A 24,171-nucleotide genomic window follows, 5' to 3' on the forward strand; every position below is an offset into this window, starting at 1 on the left:
CGTCGATGCTCGTCTGCAGACCGTCTCCGAGGTCACGCTCCCATGAACTGGTTGGTCTTCAACTCACTCACGCGTGTATATGCACCTTGTCTCACACCCCTACACAAGTTTGCACTGCTCCCCACTTCAGCTCCTCCTCACTGCCTGTCCCCCCACTCCTCACACGTGGTGTGTTAGTAGATCAAACTGGTGCGAGCTCATCGTCTCGTGCATATTTGTGGCCAACTTTAAATGCGCTGTATTTAATACCACCCACATCGTGACAACAAGTTCTCACTCACATGCTTTGTCAACATCAACCGTTGCCAACAAAGTCGTCTGAGGCTATTGTAGACAAGCAGAGGGTTGTGTGAGGGCCTGGTTAAGGGCAAAAAATGCCGGAGCTGTTTTTTTTTTTTTTTCCTCCCAGTCCACCCCTGCTCTCCTGCGTGGGCCAAAACTGCACACGTGTACATTTTAATCAATACAGCATAACCAGGGCAGTGGGGCTAACATTTTGAAAACGTAAACAAATCTATTTTTATTGTGATTCATTAACCCGACCTACAACGAGCAGGTCGCTCGACGCACCTGGGTGCTCTCTCAGGTACTGCTGGGGTTGAATGTGTGAACATTTGCGTAATGTGCTCACACACACACACACACACACAAAGAGAGATGGAAGGAGAGAGAGAGAGAGAGAGAGAGAGAGAGAGAGAGAGAGAGAGAGAGAGACCAAGAAAGGGAGAATAGGAGAAGAAAGAGAAGCTCCTGCGTAGTGTCTTATGGAACCCAGCTGATTATTTTAACACTCAAAGCTGTTTCATCATCTGTCACATTACATTTGCTTGTGGCTTGGGTTTGTGCACAATCACCCTGAAGCTGAACAATTTGTTTTTAAGTTCCTGGCAGGGGATGGATGACATATCTGAAGTCCGCAAGGTCGAAACAAGGTCATCTAATCATGCTAATAGATGTCTTAGGTCTTCAGACTGTCCTCTACTGGTTGTGCCAAGGGTCAAATCCAGACAGGGTGAAATGGCATTTAGTCATTATGCTGCAAAATACTGGAGCCAACCTCCTGTCCAAAGAACCGTCACAACAGTATCAACAGTTTCAGTTTAAAAACAGCTTTACTTTCATCTGCCTTTTACAATATATTTTTCTCCTCTTCTCTGCTATGGCAGGCAATGTAGACCAAGCCAGACCATAGCTCTAGAATTACTGTATATCATCGTAACAACAGCTCTGAAATTATAATTCCAAGTTAATAATAATAATGAAAAAAGGCAGTTGTTAAAATCTTACTATCAGAGGCGATTCTAGGATAAGCTGGGGCCCCAAGCGAGATTCCAAAAAATTAACATTCACAACAAATTGCCACAACTTTAAAAAAAAGTCTTAGCTATTATTAACCAATCTATAGGCGAATCTTGTAAACATGCTGTGCGCAAAGCTGCGCATGCGCCAACAATGCTGGGTGGCAAAAAGAGCTGAGATAACAGCATTCTCTATTCGGGTACAATGCGAAATCCCTGGCATGAAATCTCACATCTTGGCAGAAACTTAGCCAGAAATATCACATGACTTGTTATACAACATAGGCTATTGGTTATGTTGGGTAATGGTCTCAATTTATTTAGTTAATTGAAGATTTGGCCAGGTATGGAATGTGCTTAAAACAGTGCGTCACTGAATGTCTTTATCCAGATGTTCAGACGAGACAGCATCAACTGAAACAACATTTTTGTGACGTAAGGTTCTTAGTCGCATGTCCATGCGCTGCAAAGCCCCTTTAAAGGGACAGTTTGGTCAATTTCAACATGCAGTTGTAATGCTCACACTACCCTGGACTTGTCAGTACCTGAGATTTTTTTTCTTCTTCTTCAGCCGTTTCCGAGATCCTGGTCATTGTAATGGGAGCAGCTCTTTGTTTACATTTCAAAAAAACATTTTTATTTATTCCCAAAAACATCCAAAAGGTTATAAAACATCAGCAGACAACTAGCAAACAGCAGTACCTTTTGGGAAAATATTTGGAGTTGGCCTATGTTTCATTTTTTAAAAATGTAAACAAACGCTGCCCCCATTAGAATTGCTCATATCTCGGAAAGGGCTGAGCCGGGTACTGACAAGTCAAGGGTAGCGTGAGCAATACAACTGCATGTTGAAATTGACCAAACTGTCCCTTTAAGAGGGGTCTGACAAGGAATTGATTGATGAACGCAGCACCTACATATTTAGAGGACCACGGGCTCTTTCCAATATGTGGACTCCCGTCCTTGGCCTGTGCTAGAGGCCTCACGTTTCGCTGATGCGGCGTCTCCGTGGAGAAAACAAGAACTTTTTTCTCTGCTGTCAGCCTAGCCAAAACAACTTTTGGGGGACTATTCTTCATTCACCATCCCAATTGCAAATGAGAAAATTCCATTAGAATTGCATTTTTGTGAGATAAGCTATTGAAATACATTTCTGTCGTCAATGACATCATCACGAGCCGGCGAGTGAGAAAGGGAGGACGGGAGACCGCATATTAGAAAGAATCCCATAATTGCTCCTTTGTGTTATTGTTAAAGGGACACTGTGCATGAAATGGTCAAAAAAGGTACTGCAACTATGCTGATCATTGAAACTGGATTGCCTATTGCCAAATTTGATCTTTTCATGAAAGTTTACTAAGTAATAAACTAATATTTTCTAGTATGGCCCAAGTACAGTCATTTTTGCAGCTAAAAATGGCTATTTCAGGATATTCAAAATGGCGGACCATGGAGAAGATCCCCCTTTTCATGTATGAAAAGTGCAATTTTTCCAGTCATAATGAATATTTAGAATTTGATGGTGGTGGTAAGTATTCATGAAAAAGGTAACATTAGTGAATGGGTAGCATGAATTCTGGAAATAAACAACTAAAAATCTCACACAGTGTCCCTTTAAGTGTAGAATGTTTCATCTTGGTTGCCATATTGTACGAGGGATATAAGCTTGCGTTACTGAGAGCCACATAAGATGGACATCACATAAAATATGTAGAGTTATGCTCAAAATAATAGCAGTGCCTTTACAAAAGTGAGTAAAATGTCAAAATTCCTGTACGTTGTACTTACATGAGTAAAAATGCATTTGGGACACTGCACAATCACTGCACATTCTATTTCAAAGCAAGAAAAGTGGGGAATGTAGCTCCATTTTCGAGCATAACTGTATATGCACGACATGTAAGCAAGCACATTCCAGACATTATGAAGTTCAGGCAATAAAATCTCATTTCCAATTTAATCAGCATCATGATTAAGTGAATATTACATTACATAAGTCAAATACTAAAACACACAAAAGTACAGTGCCATTATGCCATGTAAAAAGTAAGCAAGAGAGTTTAGTGTTATGGAAAAATTCCATGTCGAACAGCAACATGAATGTTGTATCATATCAACATTTTGATATCTGGCGTCTTAAGATTGTGAAAACAACCAAATATGTACCCAGTGAGGAGCCGTATGTTCTTCGGAATGATTGTCTGGTGGGCACAGAAACCACAGCTCTGTCCACTTGAGCCTCATGCAGGCTGACTGAGAGCAGAGCCGGTGCCCGTTCCCACACGTAATCCAGAAAAAAACAGAAAGTTGGTTCGCAATGTGAACAAAATACTTGTTTTTTCTCCACAAACCATGATGAGAACGTGGATGTCAGCAGGTTGATCTGGGTAACACACAGTCATGTGCGTAAAAGTTCCGGTATTAACTCGGTGGTTCGCAGGTCGGCACTTTAGTACCGAATAAACAGAAACTGGTGTGGGAACAGACACGGCACCTTTCTGGGGTCCCTTTCTCGATTCTTGTCGTTGCTAACCGTCTTAAGTCGGTCTTGAGTTGGTCGTAAGTTGCTCTTGAGTTGGTCTTCAGTTGGTCTTTAGACGCAAGACCAATTTAAGAACAACTTAAGACCAACTCAAGACCTTGGTTACAACGTTGGTCTTAAGAACGAACAAAATAGCAAAGGTTGGCCTGAAAACAGTATTTGAGAACATTGCAGTTAGGAAGCCAAAATTTGGCATGAAGTTCATTTTTTGCATTTTCTTGGGGATGTTGAGACCATATTATTAGAAGCATTATCACAATTATTATTTTTTACATTTTTTTTCCCCTTATTTGTGGATATGGATCTCACCAGACACCCTCCTCAATTTTAAACTTCCTAAAAGCAAAGAGAACTCAGGGTTCAACCCCGTGGCTTCCGCACTATTCTGGATTTAACCCCATGGCTCCTGGACTACTGTGCGTCTCCAGAATGGATCTTTATTTCATGCCTCTTTAGACTGCTCATTTGAGCAAAGCCCTTCCCACATAGAGAGCACTGACAAGGCTTTTCCCCTGTGTGAACCCTTTCGTGAGATTTGAGATAATTAATTATGGCAAAAGTCTTCCCACAGTAAGAACACTCAAACGGCTTTTCCCCTGTATGGAGTTTCTGGTGTTTTCTGAGGTCGCCCATGTGACCAAAGTTCCGTCCGCACTGTGAGCACGGAAATGGTTTTTCCCCTGTATGAGTCCTCATGTGTATGTCCAGTTTGTTCTTAACGCCAAAACTCTTTCCACATTCAGAGCACTGAAATGGCTTCTCCCCTGAATGAATCATCTGATGTTTCTTCAGAGTGCTTTTGTCACTAAAACCCTTTCCACATTGAGAGCACTGAAATGGCTTCTCCTCTGCGTGAACCATCTGGTGTCTGTTGAGGTGTGCAGTATCCCGAAAGCTCTTTCCACACACTGGGCACTGACACGGTCTTTCCTCTGAATGAGTGCGCTGGTGTGCCTTCAGATTGCCAATCACGCTGAATGCTTTCCCACACTGAGAGCACTCAAATGGCTTTTCTCCCGAGTGGATGGCCTCGTGATTTTTCAGAGTAGACTTCTGGTTGAAGCTCTTGCCGCAGTGAGAGCACTGAAATGGTTTCTCCCCCGTGTGACCCAGCTGGTGTCTCTTGAAGCGGCTCTGGCAGGTGAAGCTCTTTAGAATAGAATAGAATAGAATAGAATAGAATAGAATAGAACAGAACAGATTAAAATAGAAGAGACTTAATTGTCATGCCAGCACGGAAATTGCCTTTGGTCTCACTGAATAAAAAAACACAAATAGACAAAAACACATATACAAAAAGTTGCACCCCAACCCCCGGTCCAACCACACCCACCTTTCCACACACAGAGCACTGCAGTGAGGGCTTGTTTTGATGACGCACTCCTTTCGTCCGCCGTCCTTTTCCCTCTCCGGTTTGGCTTCCATTGGACTGGAGACTTTTAAAATCCCCTGCAACATAAATGAGACATTACTGTACAATGCTAAAGATGAACTGATTTTAAGATGGTTAAGCAGGTAAAGGTGGCATACCCACGCCTACGTATGGCTTGGTGCGTAATGTCAATCCAGAAAGTAAGAAGAAGCTTAATGTTATCAGGCTTTTATGATTGTTTCATTCAGTACAGCTTCTTAAAGGACCAGTTCAGTCAATTTCAATATGCTGTTGTATTGCTCAAGCTACCCTTGCCTTGTCAGTACACAGTGATGTCACATTTTTCGGCTCAGCCCTTTCTGAGATATGAGCAATTCTAATGGGCTCAGCGTTTGTTTACATTTAAAAGAAAATGAAACATAGCCCAAGTCCAAATATTTTCCCAAAAGGTACTGCTGTTTGCTAGTTGTCTTCTGATGTTTTATAACCTTTTGGATGTTTTTGGGAATAAATAAAAATGTTTTTTTGAAATGTAAACAAAGAGCTGCCCCCATTACAATGACCAGGATCTCGGAAACGGCTGCAGAAGAAGAAAAAAAAATCTCAGGCACTGACAAGTCCAGGGTAGTGTGAGCATTACAACTGCATGTTGAAATTGACTGAACTGGTCCTTTAAGTCTAGCAAACTGGATAATAATACAATAACCTTGGAGAGCTCATCACAGCCTTCCACTTTTCTGCCATAGGCTTTTGTTTTGGAGGAATGTAATGTTAACATAAACAGGAAAATGATGCACAAATAGAGGCTCTACCATCTTGATCTTTCCTGCACTCACCCTCTTTGCTGTACTCCATCTCCTCTTCCTCTCCTTCTTCATTGATCATCATTATCATCCTCTGATGCCGTGCGACAGGAACGCTTGATGCCTCCTCCTCCTCCTCCTCCTCTTCTTCTTCTTCTTCTCCTCCTCCTCCTCCGTCTCCATCTCTTTCTCCTTCTTCCTCCTCCTCTTCTACTTCTTCCTTGATAACGATGATCTTCAGAAACCCTGGATCAGGAGCAGTACATGACTCGTCCTCTTCTGTTTTAATGCTCTTGAGGACCAACTCAGATGTCTCATCCATCGCTTCATCTGCAAGTAGAGAAGAGTATTACTTTCTCACAATAAATGCGTATAGACAACCTTTTATGTGCATTTTCTAATGAGTCAATAATAACAAATGAGGTAATTGAAGTAGTGAGGTGTACTGAGAAATTGTGGATTAATGTTGCTTTTATACAGCATTAATGAAAATGAAGTAGTTTGACACATTGTACAATGAAATATGCCTTTTTTCCATTTCATAGATTTAACATCAAACTGGAAGGGAGTCCAATTGATAATGCCATTTTAGAATTATGATTTAGTCCTCATTGAAAATCCCAGTTGGCCTTTATTGATCTCTCCATCATTTTTTTTTTTTTAAAGCATCAGCTTTGCATGCTGTTGTGCAAGGCTTAATTTGTCATCGTGACTGATATCTTTGCTTTCATTGGTTAGTAGTCCAATTGATAATGCCATTTTAGAATTATGATTTGGTTGACCCGGCAGCTGGAGGACACTGAACTCATATTGACCTGCACTGATATGCGGGCAACATGGTGGTGTTAAAAAAATAATACTCAGGGGTTTTGTTAGCATAAAATGTAATGTTTTGTTGTGCTGATGATCACGCAAGTATGTCTTCAGTAGGACAGCAAATCGCTGTGCGCAGTCGCTTTGGGGAATCATCATATAAAAAAAACTTGAAACTTGGTGCATGAAAGTCTAGGAGTTATAAGTAACACGCCAGAGGGACCTAACCATGGAAAGCAAAGATATCATTCACAATGACAAAATGAGCCTAGCATATGTACCCTTAAAGGGACACTGTGTGAGATTTTTAGTTGTTTAATTCCAGAATTCATGCTGCCCACTCACTAATGTCACCTTTTTCACGAATAGTACTTACCACCACCATCAAATTCTAAGTATTCATTATGACTGGAAAAATTGCACTTTTCATACATGAAAAGGAGGATCTTCTCCATGGTCCGCCATTTTGAATTTCCAAAAATAGCAATTATTAGCTGCAAAAATGACTCTACTTGGATCATACTAGAAAATATCTGTTTATTACTCAGTACATTTTCATGTAAAGATCAAATTTGGCAATAGCCAACCCTAGGGCTGTGCAATATATCGTATTTATATCGCGATATCAATATTCATCATATATCGTGATATCAATATCAAAATTCATATATCGTGATATTTTGTCATTTGTCATTTGCAACGCTACGGTGCAGTATGGCAGCCAAGGGATTAAGCAAAACGCAGGGGTGGTACATCAGAACCAGCTCTATGGCGAGAAAAATAGACGCCTCTCGAGTCTCGCGCTCTCCTCAAGTCTACATTCACGCAGACTAATTAGACATTATGCTACTAGAAAACACTAGATACTAGAAAGACATTATGTGTGCTACTCCACTACGATAATAATGGCGGGGGTTGGGAATTTCATATATATCGCTTAAAATATCGTGATATCAATATTTGCAGAAAATATTGTGATATTGATTTTTTCCAATATCGAGCAGCCCTAGCCAGCCCAGCTTCAATGAGCAGCATAGTTGCAGTACCTTTTTTGACCATTTCCTGCACAGTGTACCCTTAACAGCATGCAAAGTTGAGGCTAATACAAAAATAAAATAATGAATGATGTAGAGATTAATAAAGGTCAACTGGGATTTTCAATGAGGACGAAGGAAGGAAAACGGGACCTCGTGTGCCATCAGCACCAACAGGGATGGCAGCAAATTGTGGGCCCTGTAGTGTGTACAATCAGCTCCAATGGACCCCCCAGCCTAGCCTGGTGAACCAGCGCCACCCGCTGAACGGCAAAATGTTTTGTCTACGGGTGGGTCTGGCCACGCATAATGATTCAATGAAGCCAGAATGCCATGAATCTGGCAAACCAATTACAACGCAAAGATGTGTTTTGAATCAAAGCGGGCAGGGTTTTGAGGGAAGGTTGTTCTCATCAACAATCTTAGGATGTATTATGCATCGAGGCCAGACTAAATTAGACATCCACATTTAGTCTGGTTTATCAGGCTACCCCCCATCTATATATCCAGTAGGCCTACTTAAATCAGCTCCAATGGACCCCCCAGCTATATCTAGTAGGCCTACTGAAATCAGCTGAAATGGACCCCCCAGCTATATACAGTGCCCTCCATAATTATTGGCACCCCTGGTTGAGATGTGTTTTTTAGCTTCCAAATATTTTATTTTTTTTCTAAATAATATGGGACCTTAATGGAAAAAAAGAGAAAAATCCAACCTTCAATACAAGTGCATTTATTCAGTGGGGAAAAAATCCCACATAAAGAAATAATTATTTGACATCAAATAATGTGTGTCACAATTATTAGCACCCCTGGTGTTAATATTTTGTACAACCCCCTTTTGCCAACAAAACAGCACCTAATCTTCTCCTATAATGTTTCACAAGATGGGAAAAGACAGAAAGAGGGATCTTCAGCCATTCCTCTTTACAGAATCTCTCTAAATCATCCAGAGACCTGGGTCCTCTCCTCTGTACTCTCCTCTTCAGCTCACCCCACAGGTTCTCAATTGGGTTGAGGTCAGGGGACTGAGATGGCCATGGGAGGAGCTTGATTTTGTGTCTGGTGAACCATTTCTGTGTAGATTTGGCCATATGTTTAGGGTCATTGTCTTGCTGAAAGACCCAGTGACGACCCAGCTTCAGCTTTCGGGCAGAGGGCAACAGATTTTGATTTAAAATGGTATTTCAAAGCATTCATGATGCCAAGCATTCATGATGCCATGCACCCTAACAAGGTTCCCAGGGCCTTTGGAAGCGAAACAGCCCCATAGCATCACTGACCCACCCCCATACTTCACAGTGGGTATGAGGTGCTTTTCAGCATGCGCATCTTTCGTGGTACGCCAGAACCACTTAGAGTGTTTGTTGCCAAAAAGCTCAATCTTGGTCTCATCTGACCAAAGCACACGTTCCCAGTTGAAGCCCCAATACCGCTTGGCGAACTCCAGACGCTTGCGTTTATGATTGTGAGTGAGGAAAGGTTTTCTCCGTGCATGCCTCCCAAACAGCTTGTTGGCGTGTAGACAGCACCTGATGGTTGATTTGGAGACTTTGTGACCCCAGGATGCTACCATTTGGTGTAATTCTGTAACAGTGAGCTTTGGAGATCTTTTGATTTCTCTTACCATCCTCCTCACTGTGCGTGGTGGCGAAATAAACTTGGGTCCTCGTCCAGGCTTGTTTACCACTGTTCCAGTTGTTTTGAACTTCTTAATTATTCCTCTCACAGTGGATATGGGCAGCTGCAGTTGAGTGGCAATCTTCTTGTAGCCTCTGCCTGACCTGTGAAGGTCGACGCACATCTGCCTCACTTGTATGCTGTGTTCCTTTGTCTTTCCCATGTTTAAGAGTGGATAAGAGAAATGGCCTCGGTGTCACGTCATATTTATACCCCAGGGAAACAGGAAGTGATGAATTACTAATTAAATGTTCCTACATACTCTGGTAAACTGTGTAAACTACTGTAGAAATGACAGAAATGCTTCAATTATATTTATTTCCTGGGAATTGTTAAGGGTGCCAATAATTGTGGAACAGGTGATTTAATGAAAAATAATTATTTTTTAGTCAGGGATTTTTTTATTTTCTTACAATTCATTTGAGTTGAAGGCTACATTTTCCTACAATTTTCAGTGTGACAGTATTCTTCTGCAATAAACACTGAATTTATTTTAAGGCTTTTAACACATCTCAACCAGGGGTGCCAATAATTATGGAGGGCACTGTATCTAGTAGGCCTACTTAAGTCGCACTGTGTGTGGGCCCCCTACATGGCCCTGGCGACTCTGTCAGTGGTCAAATTGTAAAATCAAAGCAGGGGGGATATGGTCAGAGATTGAATGTGATTATTGGGGGTTTGGGGAATTCTCCCCCGAGAAATTTTTGAAAATGTACTTGTTAAAAAGTGCAATTTTAACACAATATGTGAAGAAGAGAGGCATGTTTTAGAGGGGGATGATGTTTGACCATTTTTCATTGAGGGGGATGATTTAAGACCATTTTCATTGTTGGGGGGATAGCATCCCCCCTCATCCCCCTACAACTTGAGCCCTTGACTCACTCAGTCACACTTTACCTACTGCCATACCCATATTGAATAGTGTAGGGCTCCTCACAATATGAACGTGTTTGAGCCTACCTAGCTATGTTCAAATCAGTTGACAGAATAGTTCCAAATAACAAAACTGTTGAGAGCAAAATTGAAAAATGCGTGAAATGCGAACCCCCTTTGGGAGAGGCGGCGGGGTTCGGAGGTTAGGCGTAGAATGACCCTAGTTCTACACTACAGCCAGCGGAGCTCCGAGTTTGACATCGCTTTGTTTACATTAGCTCCTTAGCTTAGCTTGTTCTCAAAGCATGAACAGATCTCTGTTTAGATCCTCCGTGTAATTCATTTTACATGGGCGTCCAATATTTGGAGGTGGGAAGTGTCTGACTCCCATCGGAATACTGCTTAGTGTTCTAGAATGCAAGGTTACAGACAAAACAGACATTCTGTCTGCCATCAGTCTGTCAAACCAACGTCAGCGCAAATGTCCAATGTCAACAATATGGCTGTCATCATTCATTAAACTTAATGGTGTCAACAAACGAATAGCCACTTAAATCGCAAAATGAAGCAATTTGCACTGTCAATGACCAAACACTGCACTGTAGGGTGAATCACTTAAACCTGTATTTTTCTGCCAGCATCTCGCTCACTGGTCAGCGCGCACAATGCAACAAGTGACACAAAATATGAAGCTGTGATTGACGTGCTTTTACGGTCTTACCGGCTGTCTTTTTCGTCGCTTAGCTCTATATATCTGTAGGCTAACAAATCAAGCAGGGCTCCGGGAAGGCTGGAAGAAAAAGGCAAAATAAACTTCTTTCTCTCCTACTGCGGAAGTTTCACGCCTGCACAGGCAGCGTGAAGCAAGCGGATTTAGACGTTTGAATCGGATGTGGCATCAACAACTAACATCATTTCAAAACAAAAGTCGCACGATCTAGATTGCGTTTTAATATGCGACCTTGCCTCCTCCACTTGCTTCTCGTCATGATGACATCACTGACGACAGCATCATATTTCAACATCTTGCAAAAGCTCAATTGTAAAGTCTTTTTCTCATTTGCAATTGGGATGGTGAATGAAAAACAGTCCCTCAAAAGTTGTTGTGGCGAGGCTGACAGCTGGGAAACTTTATTGTTTTCTCCACGGAGGAGGGACCAGGAGGCGGGACGAGGAGACAAGCACAAGTGGAGGAGGCAAGGTGACATATTGGGATGTACCCCTAGGGCTAGGCAAAAAGGCAAGAAGTATGAATAATTCTGTGATAAATAAACAAATCAATCAATGTTTCTTTTTTGTTTTAACTGAATATTCTTTATTATAAACTATATTATTATATATGTGTTGCGCGTTTGTAGGAAGGCTTTAAATATCATTGTACAGTATAAGGTTTACTTGTCCTCTGCCTCTATCAAGATAATGTTGCTGAAAAACAAGATGATGTTGAAATAATTGCTCATGTCACTCACATTATATTTGGTTAAAGGGACACTGTGCAGGAAATGGTCAAAAAGGGTACTGCAACTATGCTGCTCATTGAAACTGGGCTGCCAATTGCCAAATTTGATATTTACATGAAAGTTTTCTAAGTAATAAACAAATATTTTCTAGTATGGTCCAAGTAGAGTCATTTTTGCAGCTAAAAATGGCTATTTTTGGAAATTCAAAATGACGGACCATGGAGAAGATCCCCCTTTTCATGTATGAAAAGTGCAATTTTCCCAGTCATAATGAATACTTAGAATTTGATGGTGGTGGTAAGTATTCATGAAAAAGGCATGCATGAATTCTGGAAATAAACAACTAAAAATCTCACACAGTGTCCCTTTAAATACAGTTGGCTGTAGTAGCTTTAGCCATCTCCGGATATTCAGAAGTCAGTAACCCTGTAGGCATGTTTTGGGGGAAAGACAAGTTGTCATACACAGCATCTTTGAAAAATTCAAAGTAGGCCTAATCCAAACAAAAAAATTGGAAACAGGTGGATTTGAAGACTATGGGGTTTGCAGTACATACAAAAAAACCCTCCAATTAGAAAATCCAAACGAAACCTTCAAAAACCTTATTTTTGCAATATATCGCCCCGCACTAGCTGTCACATGCACTGTAGTGCACAGCTCTGTAGGGCAGCACGATTATGGGGAAAAGGATAATCACGATTATTTGGCTCAAAACCAAGATAACTAATCACGATTATTGAACAACGAAACACAACTGATTTTTTTGGTAAAATTTTATTAAAAATCACAAAACAACCAACAAAATAAAACTGAATTGCAATAATTATGTAAAAGGCAATAGCATGGAACTTAGATGGGCCAACAGATTTTTGGCCTGAAACACCAGCCTATCAGCATGTTCAAGCTTGGAAGATGCTCAAAGGCAGGTCACTATGGGATAAGTCTCTGCCCCTTCCAGGCTGCTCATGGGGCTGAGAAAGTCAAAACTGTTGACTGGGCTGTAATGGACTGATAAAATCTATTCCACGATCCACATCGCATTCCCCCCATATCGCACATATGCCGTACCTCAGAATTAATGATAACCAATGATGTGATTGACGACTTCACTTGTCAAGTGATTTGTGAGTTGAGTGCAGGCAAAAATATGTAATTATTTGGACGACACAACAGAAGTCGCATGTCTAACGTGCTGCCACTTCAGCCACAGTGCAGCAGTAGGGTTGGGGGTCGCATGTCTAACCGCAGAGATACACCAGCGGCGACGCGATTCAAGCGACAGAGTGTAGCAGCAAGCGATACGAGAGATTGAGGAGACTAGAGTATGTCCGTACAGGCAGAAGGCAAAGCATTCAAGCATTCCCATTGGCTGTGGTCACTGACCTCTATACAGTCATTGGCTGTCGCGGCATGTCGCCGAACCGCGTCATAGAAAGTTGAAAAGATTTCAACTTCAAACTGTCGCGCTCGTCGCGCAAATCGCTCTAGTCTCCAGAATCTCTTTTGTCTCTTGACTCAATACAAAGTCAATTACTTCCGTCGCGCGACTCGCTCAGATCGCCGCTGGTGTATTTCTGCGGTAACGTGCTGCCACTTCAGCCACAGTGCAGCAGTAGGGCTGCCGGTGCACTTTGACAGCCTCAGTTCACGTCAAATACGTGAGGCCGGCGCCCGTTGGAGTCTCTCAGGCTACCCAGTTTAGCGCAAAAAACTAAAATAATCTTTCTTGCCCGCCGAAAATGATTGGCCTTAAGACGCCAATCCAAACCTTTAAAATTCACTGCAATATGTGAAATCCAGAGCACATGCCGAACGGAATCAGGATTTAGCTTGACTCGCTCCATTTACTCCCATTCAAAATGTTGCGAGTTTCAGCCCCGAACGGAAGTAGAACGGCATGACTAATGGTGCATTCCCCGAGGGTGGGAGATGGGATATTTCTGACCTCCTACATGCTGAAATGCATTGGAACGCCTGTTGAAGCGGAGTGTTCAAGTCGCAATCTTGGGCCAAATTGAAGTAGGCCTACCCCGACTTCGAAATCGTGACGTCAACACAGCTATGACAGTGCACTGCATGGATGCACAGTGAATGAAATAGTTCAAGTTTGACTTGCTAGTTGGAACACTTTCAAGTGGGAGGTCGCTGCCTCCTGGTTGCTTATTGGGAAGCTCCTACCGCCGGGTAATGCGACATTAGGTGCCCCATTGTCACTATAGAGACGTAACGTCACTGCCCTCACCAAATTTACTTTTATGTCTGTTTTTTCTTGTTTACACCAATTGGATTGGCAGACCCAGGCTACTATCTGACAAGCTGTTTATACAGCTAGGATTGGCATACCCCGACTTAGACTATTATCTACTATCTGACAAAAGCCAGAAATTGATTTGCCACGAGGAGGGCAAAAGGCGTTGCATTTGGTCACATGTCTTGGCAACCTCTATTAAATCCTGATAACGAGATCACAATTAATCGTGCTGCACAAGTGATCACTGGACAGAATTAAAATTGCCTTAAAATTCACTCTGGTGAATTTTACCTTCATTTTAAAATGGTTTATAAGTACATTTGATGATATTTTATTTTGTGCCACAGACTTGCATTACTATGCCTAATTTGGCTATACTGTTAAACGGGACAATGCAAACACAGACGAAAATGATATGCACATTCATGAATAATGCTTATAAATACTGCAAATATGTGGAAATCAAAAAAGGGTGGTCTGTTCCTTTAGTAGTGCTGCCCTACAACATGGCATGACTGTGAGCCTTTCTCTGAGCCCGATGCAGGAATGAGCATCAGCAAAGTTCTGGCCGGCCTGAAAGCAGCATGACTGGATTTCCTGGAGGCTAGGGATGCACGATGTCAAAAATTTCGGCCGATACCGATATCCGATATTGATATTGCCGTTTTGGCCGATAACCGATATTAACCGATACCGATGACAATGATACAAACAAACATAATTTTTGAATGTCCTCTTATTTCCAAAAAACACTTTTTATCTCCCTGTGATAAAATTAGATAAAAAATAGAGACAAATTAGAAGACAAACATTGAACCGTAACATATTAAAAAAAACATTGGCGTTAACATCGGCCCAGTTTTACCCATCGGACCGATATCCGATGTGTTGAGAAATGTCAAATATCGGCCGATACCGATACATCTGGCCGATACATCGTGCATCCCTACTGGAGGCCATTAGGGCTGCCCATCGAACCCCCCCCCCCCCCCCCCCCCCCCCCCCCCCCCCCCCCCCCCCCCCCCCCCCCCCCCCCCCCCCCACCTGCTGCTTTGAGAACATTGTGCATCTCATCAATGGACCTGAATGCTCATTAAGAGTGTTATTGTGACCAAAACTCTGCCTGCATCGAGAGCCCTCATGTGTTTTTCTCCCTAGCATGAACCCTTTCGTGGGTTTTGAGATACCTAACCAGAGCAAAAGTCTTTCCACAGAGAGAACACTCAAATGGTTTCTCCCCAGTATGGAGTTGCTGGTGCTTCTTGAGATCGTGCTGGTGACCAAAGTTCTTCCCACATTGGAAGCACGGGAACGGTTTTTCGCCTGTGTGAGTCCGCATGTGTATCTCGAGATTCCTCTTAAAACCGAATCGCTTTTCACATACGGAGCACTGAAAGGGTTTTTCCATTCTGTGATGGACTTTCTGGTGGCCACGGAGACCGCTGCTATGACGAAAGTGCTTTCCACATTCAGGGCACTGAATTGGCCTCTCCCCTGTGTGGGACCTCATGTGTTCATCGAACTTGCTCCTTGCGGCAAACCCCTTACCACACTGGCAACATAGAAATGGCACCTCAGCCGAATGATTACTCTTCTTGTGTGCATTGAGGTCGTACTTATACATGAATACCTTTTCGCACTCGGAACATTTAAACTTGTCCAAATGCTTTTTCTCGTGTTTTTTCAGGTCGGCGCGGTTGTTAAACAGCTCCCCACAGTGAGAGCAGAGTAAGTGCTTCTCTCCAGAGAGCCTCGTGTGCTGTGTCTGCAAGCGGCTCTCCTGAGGGTTCTCCCCGCCTAAACTCTCTCCACTCCTTTCCTTAAAAGGCTTTTCCTGTGAATGGATTTTCTGGTGTTTTTTACGGTAACTCGAGTTTTCCCCCGTATGGATAATCATGTGTCTGTCCAGCATGCTCTTAACGTTAAATATCTTTCCACATTCAGAACACTGAAACGATTTATGAACGGATCTCGGATGGTTCTTGGCATCGTTCTTTTGACTTAACGTCTCTCCGCACTCAACCGGTTCTTCCCCAACATGGGACTTCAGGTGAATATTGAGTCTCAATCTTTGCCAAAATCCTTTTCCGCATTGAGGACATTTAAACGGCCCTGAATGGGCCTGAATGTTGTGTTGCTTGAGCTGATTTTTTCGTGTGAAATTCTTTTCACATTTAGAGCATTGAAACAGCATTTCTTCTGCTGAATGCATTGTCTGGTGTTTTTTCAGGTTGGAAATCTGGTTAAATGTTTTCCCACATTGAGAACACTGAAATGTTTTCTGTCCAATATGAGTCATTTCATGCTTTGTGAGGTTGATCTTGTCAGTGAAGCTCTCTCCACAAATAGAGCATGGAAATGGCTTGGCTTGACGACGTCTTCCTTTCCTGTTCTCCTCTCCATTCCGGCTTCCATTAGATTGGAGACTTTGGCCTTCACCTGAAACATAAATAAAACACTTTTCAGACACGTCATCATTTTTATGGGTTTTTTTGTAAGGGTCAATCCATACAAAATCATACCAGACTTGTGCAAATACAGTACCAAATTAGCCTAGCGAGCCAGACCCGTACAGCAAAAAGCTGTACCAGGGTCTAGGAGGGCTGGGCAGCAGTGTGGGCGGGATAAACGGTTGCTTCAGCACTCAACGCCACGCAATTGGATGGCAAACAACCAATCCCCACACACTTCTGTGTAACGTCACAGCTGTCTTGTGAAGCGGCAACTCCAAGCCGTCGTAGCAGTGAATGCGTGTGATCACCACAGGCACAAACAAGTTTCCTAATAAATCGTGTTTTCACTTACATAGTTCAAAAATGCCTCGTTTTCAACCACACGGCCCTTCTTGACCATCCAGCGAAATGTTGAGCAATTTGGGGCTTGTTAAATGGTTATATTTATGATTGTTGTCAACATGGCATGTTCGGTGTTAGCTAGCTAGCTGTATACCCATAACTAACCAATACACGGCTGGATATTAGCTCTGTGTAATTGACGACAGATTGGCTAGCCGCTAGCTCGGCAGACTAGGTGTCATTCCCATCTATTTAGTAAGCGACTTACAGACTTTCAAAGCTCCCAAATGTCTCGTTTTTAATGACATGGATCTTATTAGAATTTGGGGCAGGCATATAATACAAGGCTGGATACCTAGCTCTGTGTTATCGGCGACAGGTTAGCTAGCCAGCGAGGGCCCCTTTGTAGGTGGAGCGGCAAATTCGAGCCGTCGTAGCAGTGAATGCATGTGATGACCACAGCCACAAACAAGTGTCCTAATAAATCGTGTTTTCACTTATACAGTTCAAAAATGCCTCGTTTTCAACCACATGGTCCTCCTTGATCAACCAGCGAAATGTTGAGCCATTTGGGGCTTGTTAAATGGTTATATTAAGACTGGATACCTAGCTCTGTGTTATTGACGACAGGTTAGCTAGCCACTAGCTTGGTAGACTATGCCATTCCCATCTATTTAGTAAGCTACTCAAAGACTTTCAAAGCTCCCAAATGTCTCGTTTTTAATGGCATGTGTCTTATTAGAAATTGGGGCAGCAATTTCATTCTACACCTACAGTAGTGGTCTGATAATAGCGTGTGACTATCTGGTCCTGTAAAATGCTCAACTTAGCTTACCGAGCTGGTTTAAAACATCGAATGATCAAATGGTAATGTGTTGTGATCTATTTGTGTCCGATAAGTTCATGGTGTATTATTACATCAATCCATGTCAGACACGAAATGTATCATCATCCATTCTTTTTAAATTAAGTGAACACTTTCGTGCTGTACGTAGCACGGACGGACACCATGCTTCTTCTTAGAAAGTTTCCTGTTTACTAAGTAGCCCAGCCCCCCTCGCGATTTGATTGGCCCTGTCATCGGATAACTTTCAGCCTCGCAAAACGACCGGGGTCCGCTAGACTGCCCCCGGGAGCAAATTCAATTTGCGGTCGCTAGGGGCGTCTAGATTTCTAGGCTAGTACCAAATAACAATACCTAATAGCAAATACAAATCTACCTTGTCACTGAAAAGTAAATAATAAATCAAAATGAATCGATGCATCGATGTATCGGCTGGCGATTTAACCGAATCGTATCGTGGGGCATTCTTAAAGGGACACTGCAGGAATTGGTCAAACAAGGTACTGCAACTATGCTGCTCGTTGAAACTGGGTTGGCTATCACCAAATTTGATATTTACATGAAAGTTTACCAAGTAATAAACAAACATTTTCTAGTATGGTCCAAGTACAGTCATTTTTGCAGCTAAAAATGGCTATTTTTGGAAATTCAAAATGGCGGACCATGGAGAAGATCCCCCTTTTCATGTATGAAAAATGCAATTTCTCCAGTCATAATGAATACTTAGAATTTGATGGTGGTGGTAAGCATTCATGAAAAAGGTAACATTGGTGAATGGGCAGCATGCATTCTGGAAATAAACAACTAAAAATCTCACACAGTGTCCTAAGTATATATATTTAAAAAATCGAATCTCTGGCCCCTGTCCAATGCCTTATCTCCATTACATAATAGAAGTGGAAAAGTAATTGGAAAAAATCAAATTGAATCGTATAGTATCGTGGGGAATTCTTAAGTATTGAAAATAATTGAATCCCTGCTTTGAGAAATCGATACTGTATTGTATCGTCATGGAGGCTGCGATTTAAACCCCTTCTGAAAAGCTAGACCAAGGTTCACTAAAACCACACCGGACAGGCTCCGAGGTGTCCAGTTTCACACGTTAGTTGTTTATTTATACAGGGTGTCCCCAGGTTTGACCACATCAAATTTTAGACCTTTTTTAGACCTATTTTAGACCACAAAAATGAAAATTTAGACCAGCATCGCTCCCATTCCCAGTTGCCGCACTAGTGTCACGAAAGGATAACAATAATTAAGTCATAATTGTCTTATATTCCAGCAATTCTGGAGTGAAATTGGTCTGGGGGGGGCATATTTTTTACAAGACAGAGCTAGGGGGCATATTTGGCAACACATCCAACCTGAAAATACTGTCAACCCATAGTAGGCCCCAATATGCCATGAAGGTATGCTATATATAAAATTATTTCATTGGTACTGTACCAGTACCTAGCCTTACAATGAGACATATTTTCATAGTAGCCTATCTAAAGAAATGTGCCATTTGAAAAGAAGATATTTCTTCCATCCATGCAAGTCTACACTTGCCAAAACATCTGTAAATAAGATGTGTAGGCAAATTGTAAATTACTTTGACAATACAGAAGCCTTGCACATTAAAACATTATGTTACTGAGAGTTACTGTATGCTATAAAGTCCTACAAACTTCAGGTGAGGTTGTTGTACAACAAATGAGCAGTGAACAGGCACTCACAGTCGCCAAGTCTCCCATCTCTCCCCTAACATGAACAGGGCAAGTTATGATTAAGTCCAATGATGACTTTATACCTAGATATGTTGCACTCCCTCATAAAGTTAACAGGTTCATAACTTGTTAGCAGTTACGCTAAACGGAGATTAGCATTTCTAGCCGTTTTTTTTTGTTTTTTTTAAAGTTTGACAATCACTCTCCCCGTCGATGGAGAAAGTCACAGCCCTGCATGCGCGCACGGCGCAGGCACCTCTCTCAGCCCACCGTTGAGCCCTTATTCAAACTGTAAGCATGTTTCTATGATTCATAAAAAAATCTTCCAAGTTGACTACAGATAGATGCGCTGTTTACAGCTAATATGATTAGTTTCGCCACGTGTTTCATTGTTTTGGCGAGACATTTGCGCATTGTTAAAATAACATAACGGCAGTTATAGTGGTGGTCCGTGATGTTTGTAAGACGCAGAGAACACCTCTGCCAGAAGTGACGGAGCTCCACCAAACTTTATCGCTTGGCACGGTTTCTGTTGCTGGCTGTCAGTCGAAGTGGAGAGGTATATCAATCTACACAATTCGGTCTTCCGGGAGGACGCAATGCATTTGGCACAACGTGGTTTAAATGTCCAATTTTGCACGATGACCCAAATATCCTCAACAACCACTCTTAGATAGCCTACAAACAATCCTCCCCTGACCAGCTGCCTCACGCGCTAACAGAACCGAAATGCACGAGCGTCGCTTGCGCTCATTTTCCAAAAGGAATGTTCATGTTTGAAGGTCACGTTTCGTACATTGCATTTCGCAGCAGACCGGTTGGGGGAAAAAAGACTAAAGAAATTTTAGACCTTGGTTAAAAATTTTAGACCTGGGACAGATATTTTAGACCTTTTTTAGGCCTAAAAAAGGGGATAAAAAAATTAAGACTTTTTTTTAGACTTTTTAGACCTTGGGGCTACCCTGTTTCCAGAATTCATGCTGCCCATTCACTAATGTTACCTTTTTCATGAATACTTACCACCAGCGTCAAATTCTAAGTATTCATTATGACTGGAAAAATTGACCTTTTCATACATGAAAAAGGGGATCTTCTCCATGGTCCGCCATTTTGAATTTCCAAAAATAGCCATCTTTAGCTGCAAAAATAACTGTTCTTGGACCATACTAGAAAATATTTGTTTATTACTTATTAAACGTGCATGTAAAGATGAAAAATGGCAATAGGCAGCCCAGTTTCAATGAGCAGCATAGTTGCAGTACCTTTTTTGACCATTTCCTGCACAGTCTCCCTTTACAGTTTTTCTCGATTGCCTCCACACAAGTTCTGGTACTTCACACACAATTCTCGGAACATCTCACCCATTTCCCAACTCCCCTAACCAATGTCACTGAACACTAAACACAATTCCTACTTAACACTCAAATTCCAGATTTAAAACACACTCTTTTCACACCATTACACACAATTCTCTGGATTACACTCAATTTTCATAAAGAAAAACACTGGGTTTCTCATGGAACACACTGTCATTCACAACACTACAATCAACTGCCATACTATGTTCACTTCCTCATCACATGGGCAAACTCTCTTCATACCGGTTTACAATCTGAAATCATCACCCCATAAGGACACACATTGTACACGTCATATTGATGAAAAATGAGGGGATGCAAGGAGAAAACACATTTGTTTAGTTTTTGAACTCAAAAATATGTTATACAAGACATCACTTCCATGTGGTTACCCAATATTTTACAATAAATTAGTGCATTTTTTTAAATGTCAGACAAAAATTTGCTGTTGATGCCTTCTCTGGGTGGATGCGCCATGCAAGACGGTATTTCCCTCGCTGCCTGACCAGGGAAACGATTGCATGTGATGTGGATGAGGTCCTGTGGCCAGACCACAATAGAAGGCAGGATGAAGCAGAGTAGATGTGAGTGTGTGTGTTTTTTTTTTTTTTTTCATAGCAATGTAATAGTATTTTTGTACTGCCAAATAGGCAATGGGGTTTATCTTTGTGTTGTTTTTGTGAAAAAGAAATAAAAATCTTTCTGTTTCTGTGTTGTGGGAATGAAGTTTTTCCAACTTATGTCACAGTATCCATGCAATCCAGAACAAAAAAAGCCCAAGTTAGTGGGAGAAATTAGTTTTACCCTGTGCCCAACAGTGTTTTAATGGGTCTGCAAATGTGTATTGTAGTGACTGTCTCTGTGTGTCATTTGACGACAAAATGAGGTTTTTAGAAGAGAGTACATTGTTTTGAGACAAGACGTGCATTTTTCAGAGGTAGTGAAGAGTTTGGCCCGTTGTGTGTGAGGTTTGGAGATTTGTGTGTAGAGTTTTGAGAATTCGAGGACCGATTCCGAAAATTGTGTGTAGGCAATCGAGAAAAACTGTAAAAGGTGCACTGTGTAAGATTGTGGCCAGAGTAGGCATTGCACCTATGCTGCTCATTGAAACAGTTCTACCTTTTGCCAAATTTGGTCTTTCATGAATATTTACCAAATAATAGGGCTGCACGATTATGGAAAAAAGAAATCATAATTAATCAGGATTATTGATCACGATTATTGATTTTTCACAGATTTTTTTGAAAATTATAACAAGATGAAATATAACCAAGAGTATATTATATACGGGATGAGCAAAATAAATTGAATTGTAAAGGCAATAGCATGAAACTTAGGTGGACAGATTTCTGGCCAGAAACACCAGCCTGTCAGTATGTTCTGGCTTCAAGGACGCTCGAAGGCAGGTCACTATTGCCACGATTAAATCACGATTGAAATCACGACTTCGATTTCACGGTTTTATCACAATTTTTGATTATTTTCGATTCATTGTGCAGCTAAATAATACACTAAAACGTACTAGTATGACCAAAGCACAATATGGACATTCTAAAGCACGAGAAATAAAACCGCAGTCATTTTCAATGGGGTCTTATTTCTGGTGTATTAGAATGTCCATACCACCAAAGCACCAAAACATGGCGTGGAACTCTACAGGGTACATTGAAGAGTGAAGTGTGGGTGACCAGGTCAACAAACAAGAACAGCTGATAGCAAAGCATCAAGGACATAAGAAAGAGAGAGTTCTAACCAAGTACCAAATTTCAAATGATTTGATGTGACCCGAATTTTGCTGAAGAAAACAGTAATTTTATTACAATATTCTAATAATGTGAATTCCCTAATTAGTGGGGTTTTTTTTGTTTTAGCTGGAAGGCCAAAATATTTAAAAATAAACAAATGAATGATTGGAATAGTTAAAAATCTGGGCAATGCATCTACAATCCATGACAGTTTAACATGATCGATGTAACTAGACTGCCTGTGCAGTCGCCTTCGACTGCTTAAGGTATATCCCCGAAACGCGACGCTTCCAGTCCCCAATCATTCCTACCACTCCGGTCCACATTTTCATGAACGTTTATGATAAATACAAAATATAAAATAAATATATTTAATATCTACACATAGATCAATGACGTGCAGAGGCTTAAAACCAAATGACTATTGTGAAAATGAAGGAAAAAATGGGGCAAATGGTAACACTGTTTTAATGGTTCACTATTACAGTGGATATACCACATTAGGTACAGTGTAATAACCAGTGTAACAATATTTAATACCACGTCATACCAGTGTGACACCATGTACCAATTTTGTACTTATATCATGTAGGCTATTTGTGTGTAAGTGGTATTACATGGTATTGCATATTTGTACACTGGTATTACACTAGTATTACATGGTATTACATATTGTTACACTGGTTATTACACTGTACCTGGTATTGCCTATTTTTACACTGGTATTACACTAGTATTACACGTTATTAAATATTGTTACACTGGTTATTACACTGTAGGCCTACCTGATATGGTAGATTCACTGAAATGGTGAACCATTAAATTAAGGAGTTACCGGGCAAATCAATCCACCCAGTCAGAAGTTATGGGCCAAATAAAAATTCCACCATTTTGAAAGTGTTGACCTCCAAACTCGAATCAGTTCATGAACCTACCCTGCAGCATTCACACACCAAATCTGGGACAAATCCATCCACCCGGTCAGAAGTAATGGGCCAAACAAAAATTCGGCCATCTTGAACTCGGCCATCTTGAAATTGTTGACCTCCAAACTCGAATCAGTTCATGAACCTACCCTAGAACATTCACACACCAAATCTGGGACAAATCCATCCACCCGGTCAGAAGTTATGGACCAAACAAAAATTCGGCCATCTTGAATTCGGCCATCTTGAAATTGTTGACCTCCAAACTCGAATCAGTTCATGAACCTGCCCTAGAGCATTCACACACCAAATCTGGGACAAATCCATCCACCCGGTCAGAAGTAATGGGCCAAACAAAAATTCGGCCATCTTGAATTCGGCCATCTTGAAATTGTTGACCTCCAAACTCGAATCAGTTCATGAACCTACCCTAGAACATTCACACACCAAATCTGGGACAAATCCATCCACCCTGTCAGAAGTTAAGGACCAAACAATAATTCGGCCATCTTGAATTCGGCCATCTTGAAATTGTTGACCTCCAAACTCGAATCAGTTCATGAACCTGCCCTAGAGCATTCACACACCAAATCTGGGACAAATCCATCCACCCGGTCAGAAGTTATGGACCAAACAAAAATTCGGCCATCTTGAATTCGGCCATCTTG

At 41.6% G+C, this 24,171-nt stretch overlaps 1 protein-coding gene across 1 annotated transcript in view; it reads right to left on the minus strand.

Moving 5' to 3' along the window:
• Window positions 1–11,267, minus strand: part of LOC134445611 (zinc finger protein 271-like) — a 24,852-nt gene extending 13,585 nt beyond the window's left edge. The window contains exons 1-5 of the mRNA XM_063194658.1: window positions 11,137–11,267; window positions 6,049–6,345; window positions 5,174–5,289; window positions 4,341–4,989; window positions 86–90 (exon numbers count right to left, since the gene is read on the minus strand). Coding sequence (XP_063050728.1) covers window positions 86–90; window positions 4,341–4,989; window positions 5,174–5,289; window positions 6,049–6,337 — 1,059 coding nt within the window. The 5' untranslated portion in view covers window positions 6,338–6,345; window positions 11,137–11,267. The remainder of the gene's footprint in view (window positions 1–85; window positions 91–4,340; window positions 4,990–5,173; window positions 5,290–6,048; window positions 6,346–11,136) is intronic.
• Window positions 11,268–24,171: the final 12,904 nt, after the last annotated feature.

Source organism: Engraulis encrasicolus, chromosome 3 (genome assembly GCF_034702125.1).
Source record: "Engraulis encrasicolus isolate BLACKSEA-1 chromosome 3, IST_EnEncr_1.0, whole genome shotgun sequence".
NCBI lineage: Eukaryota > Metazoa > Chordata > Actinopteri > Clupeiformes > Engraulidae > Engraulis > Engraulis encrasicolus.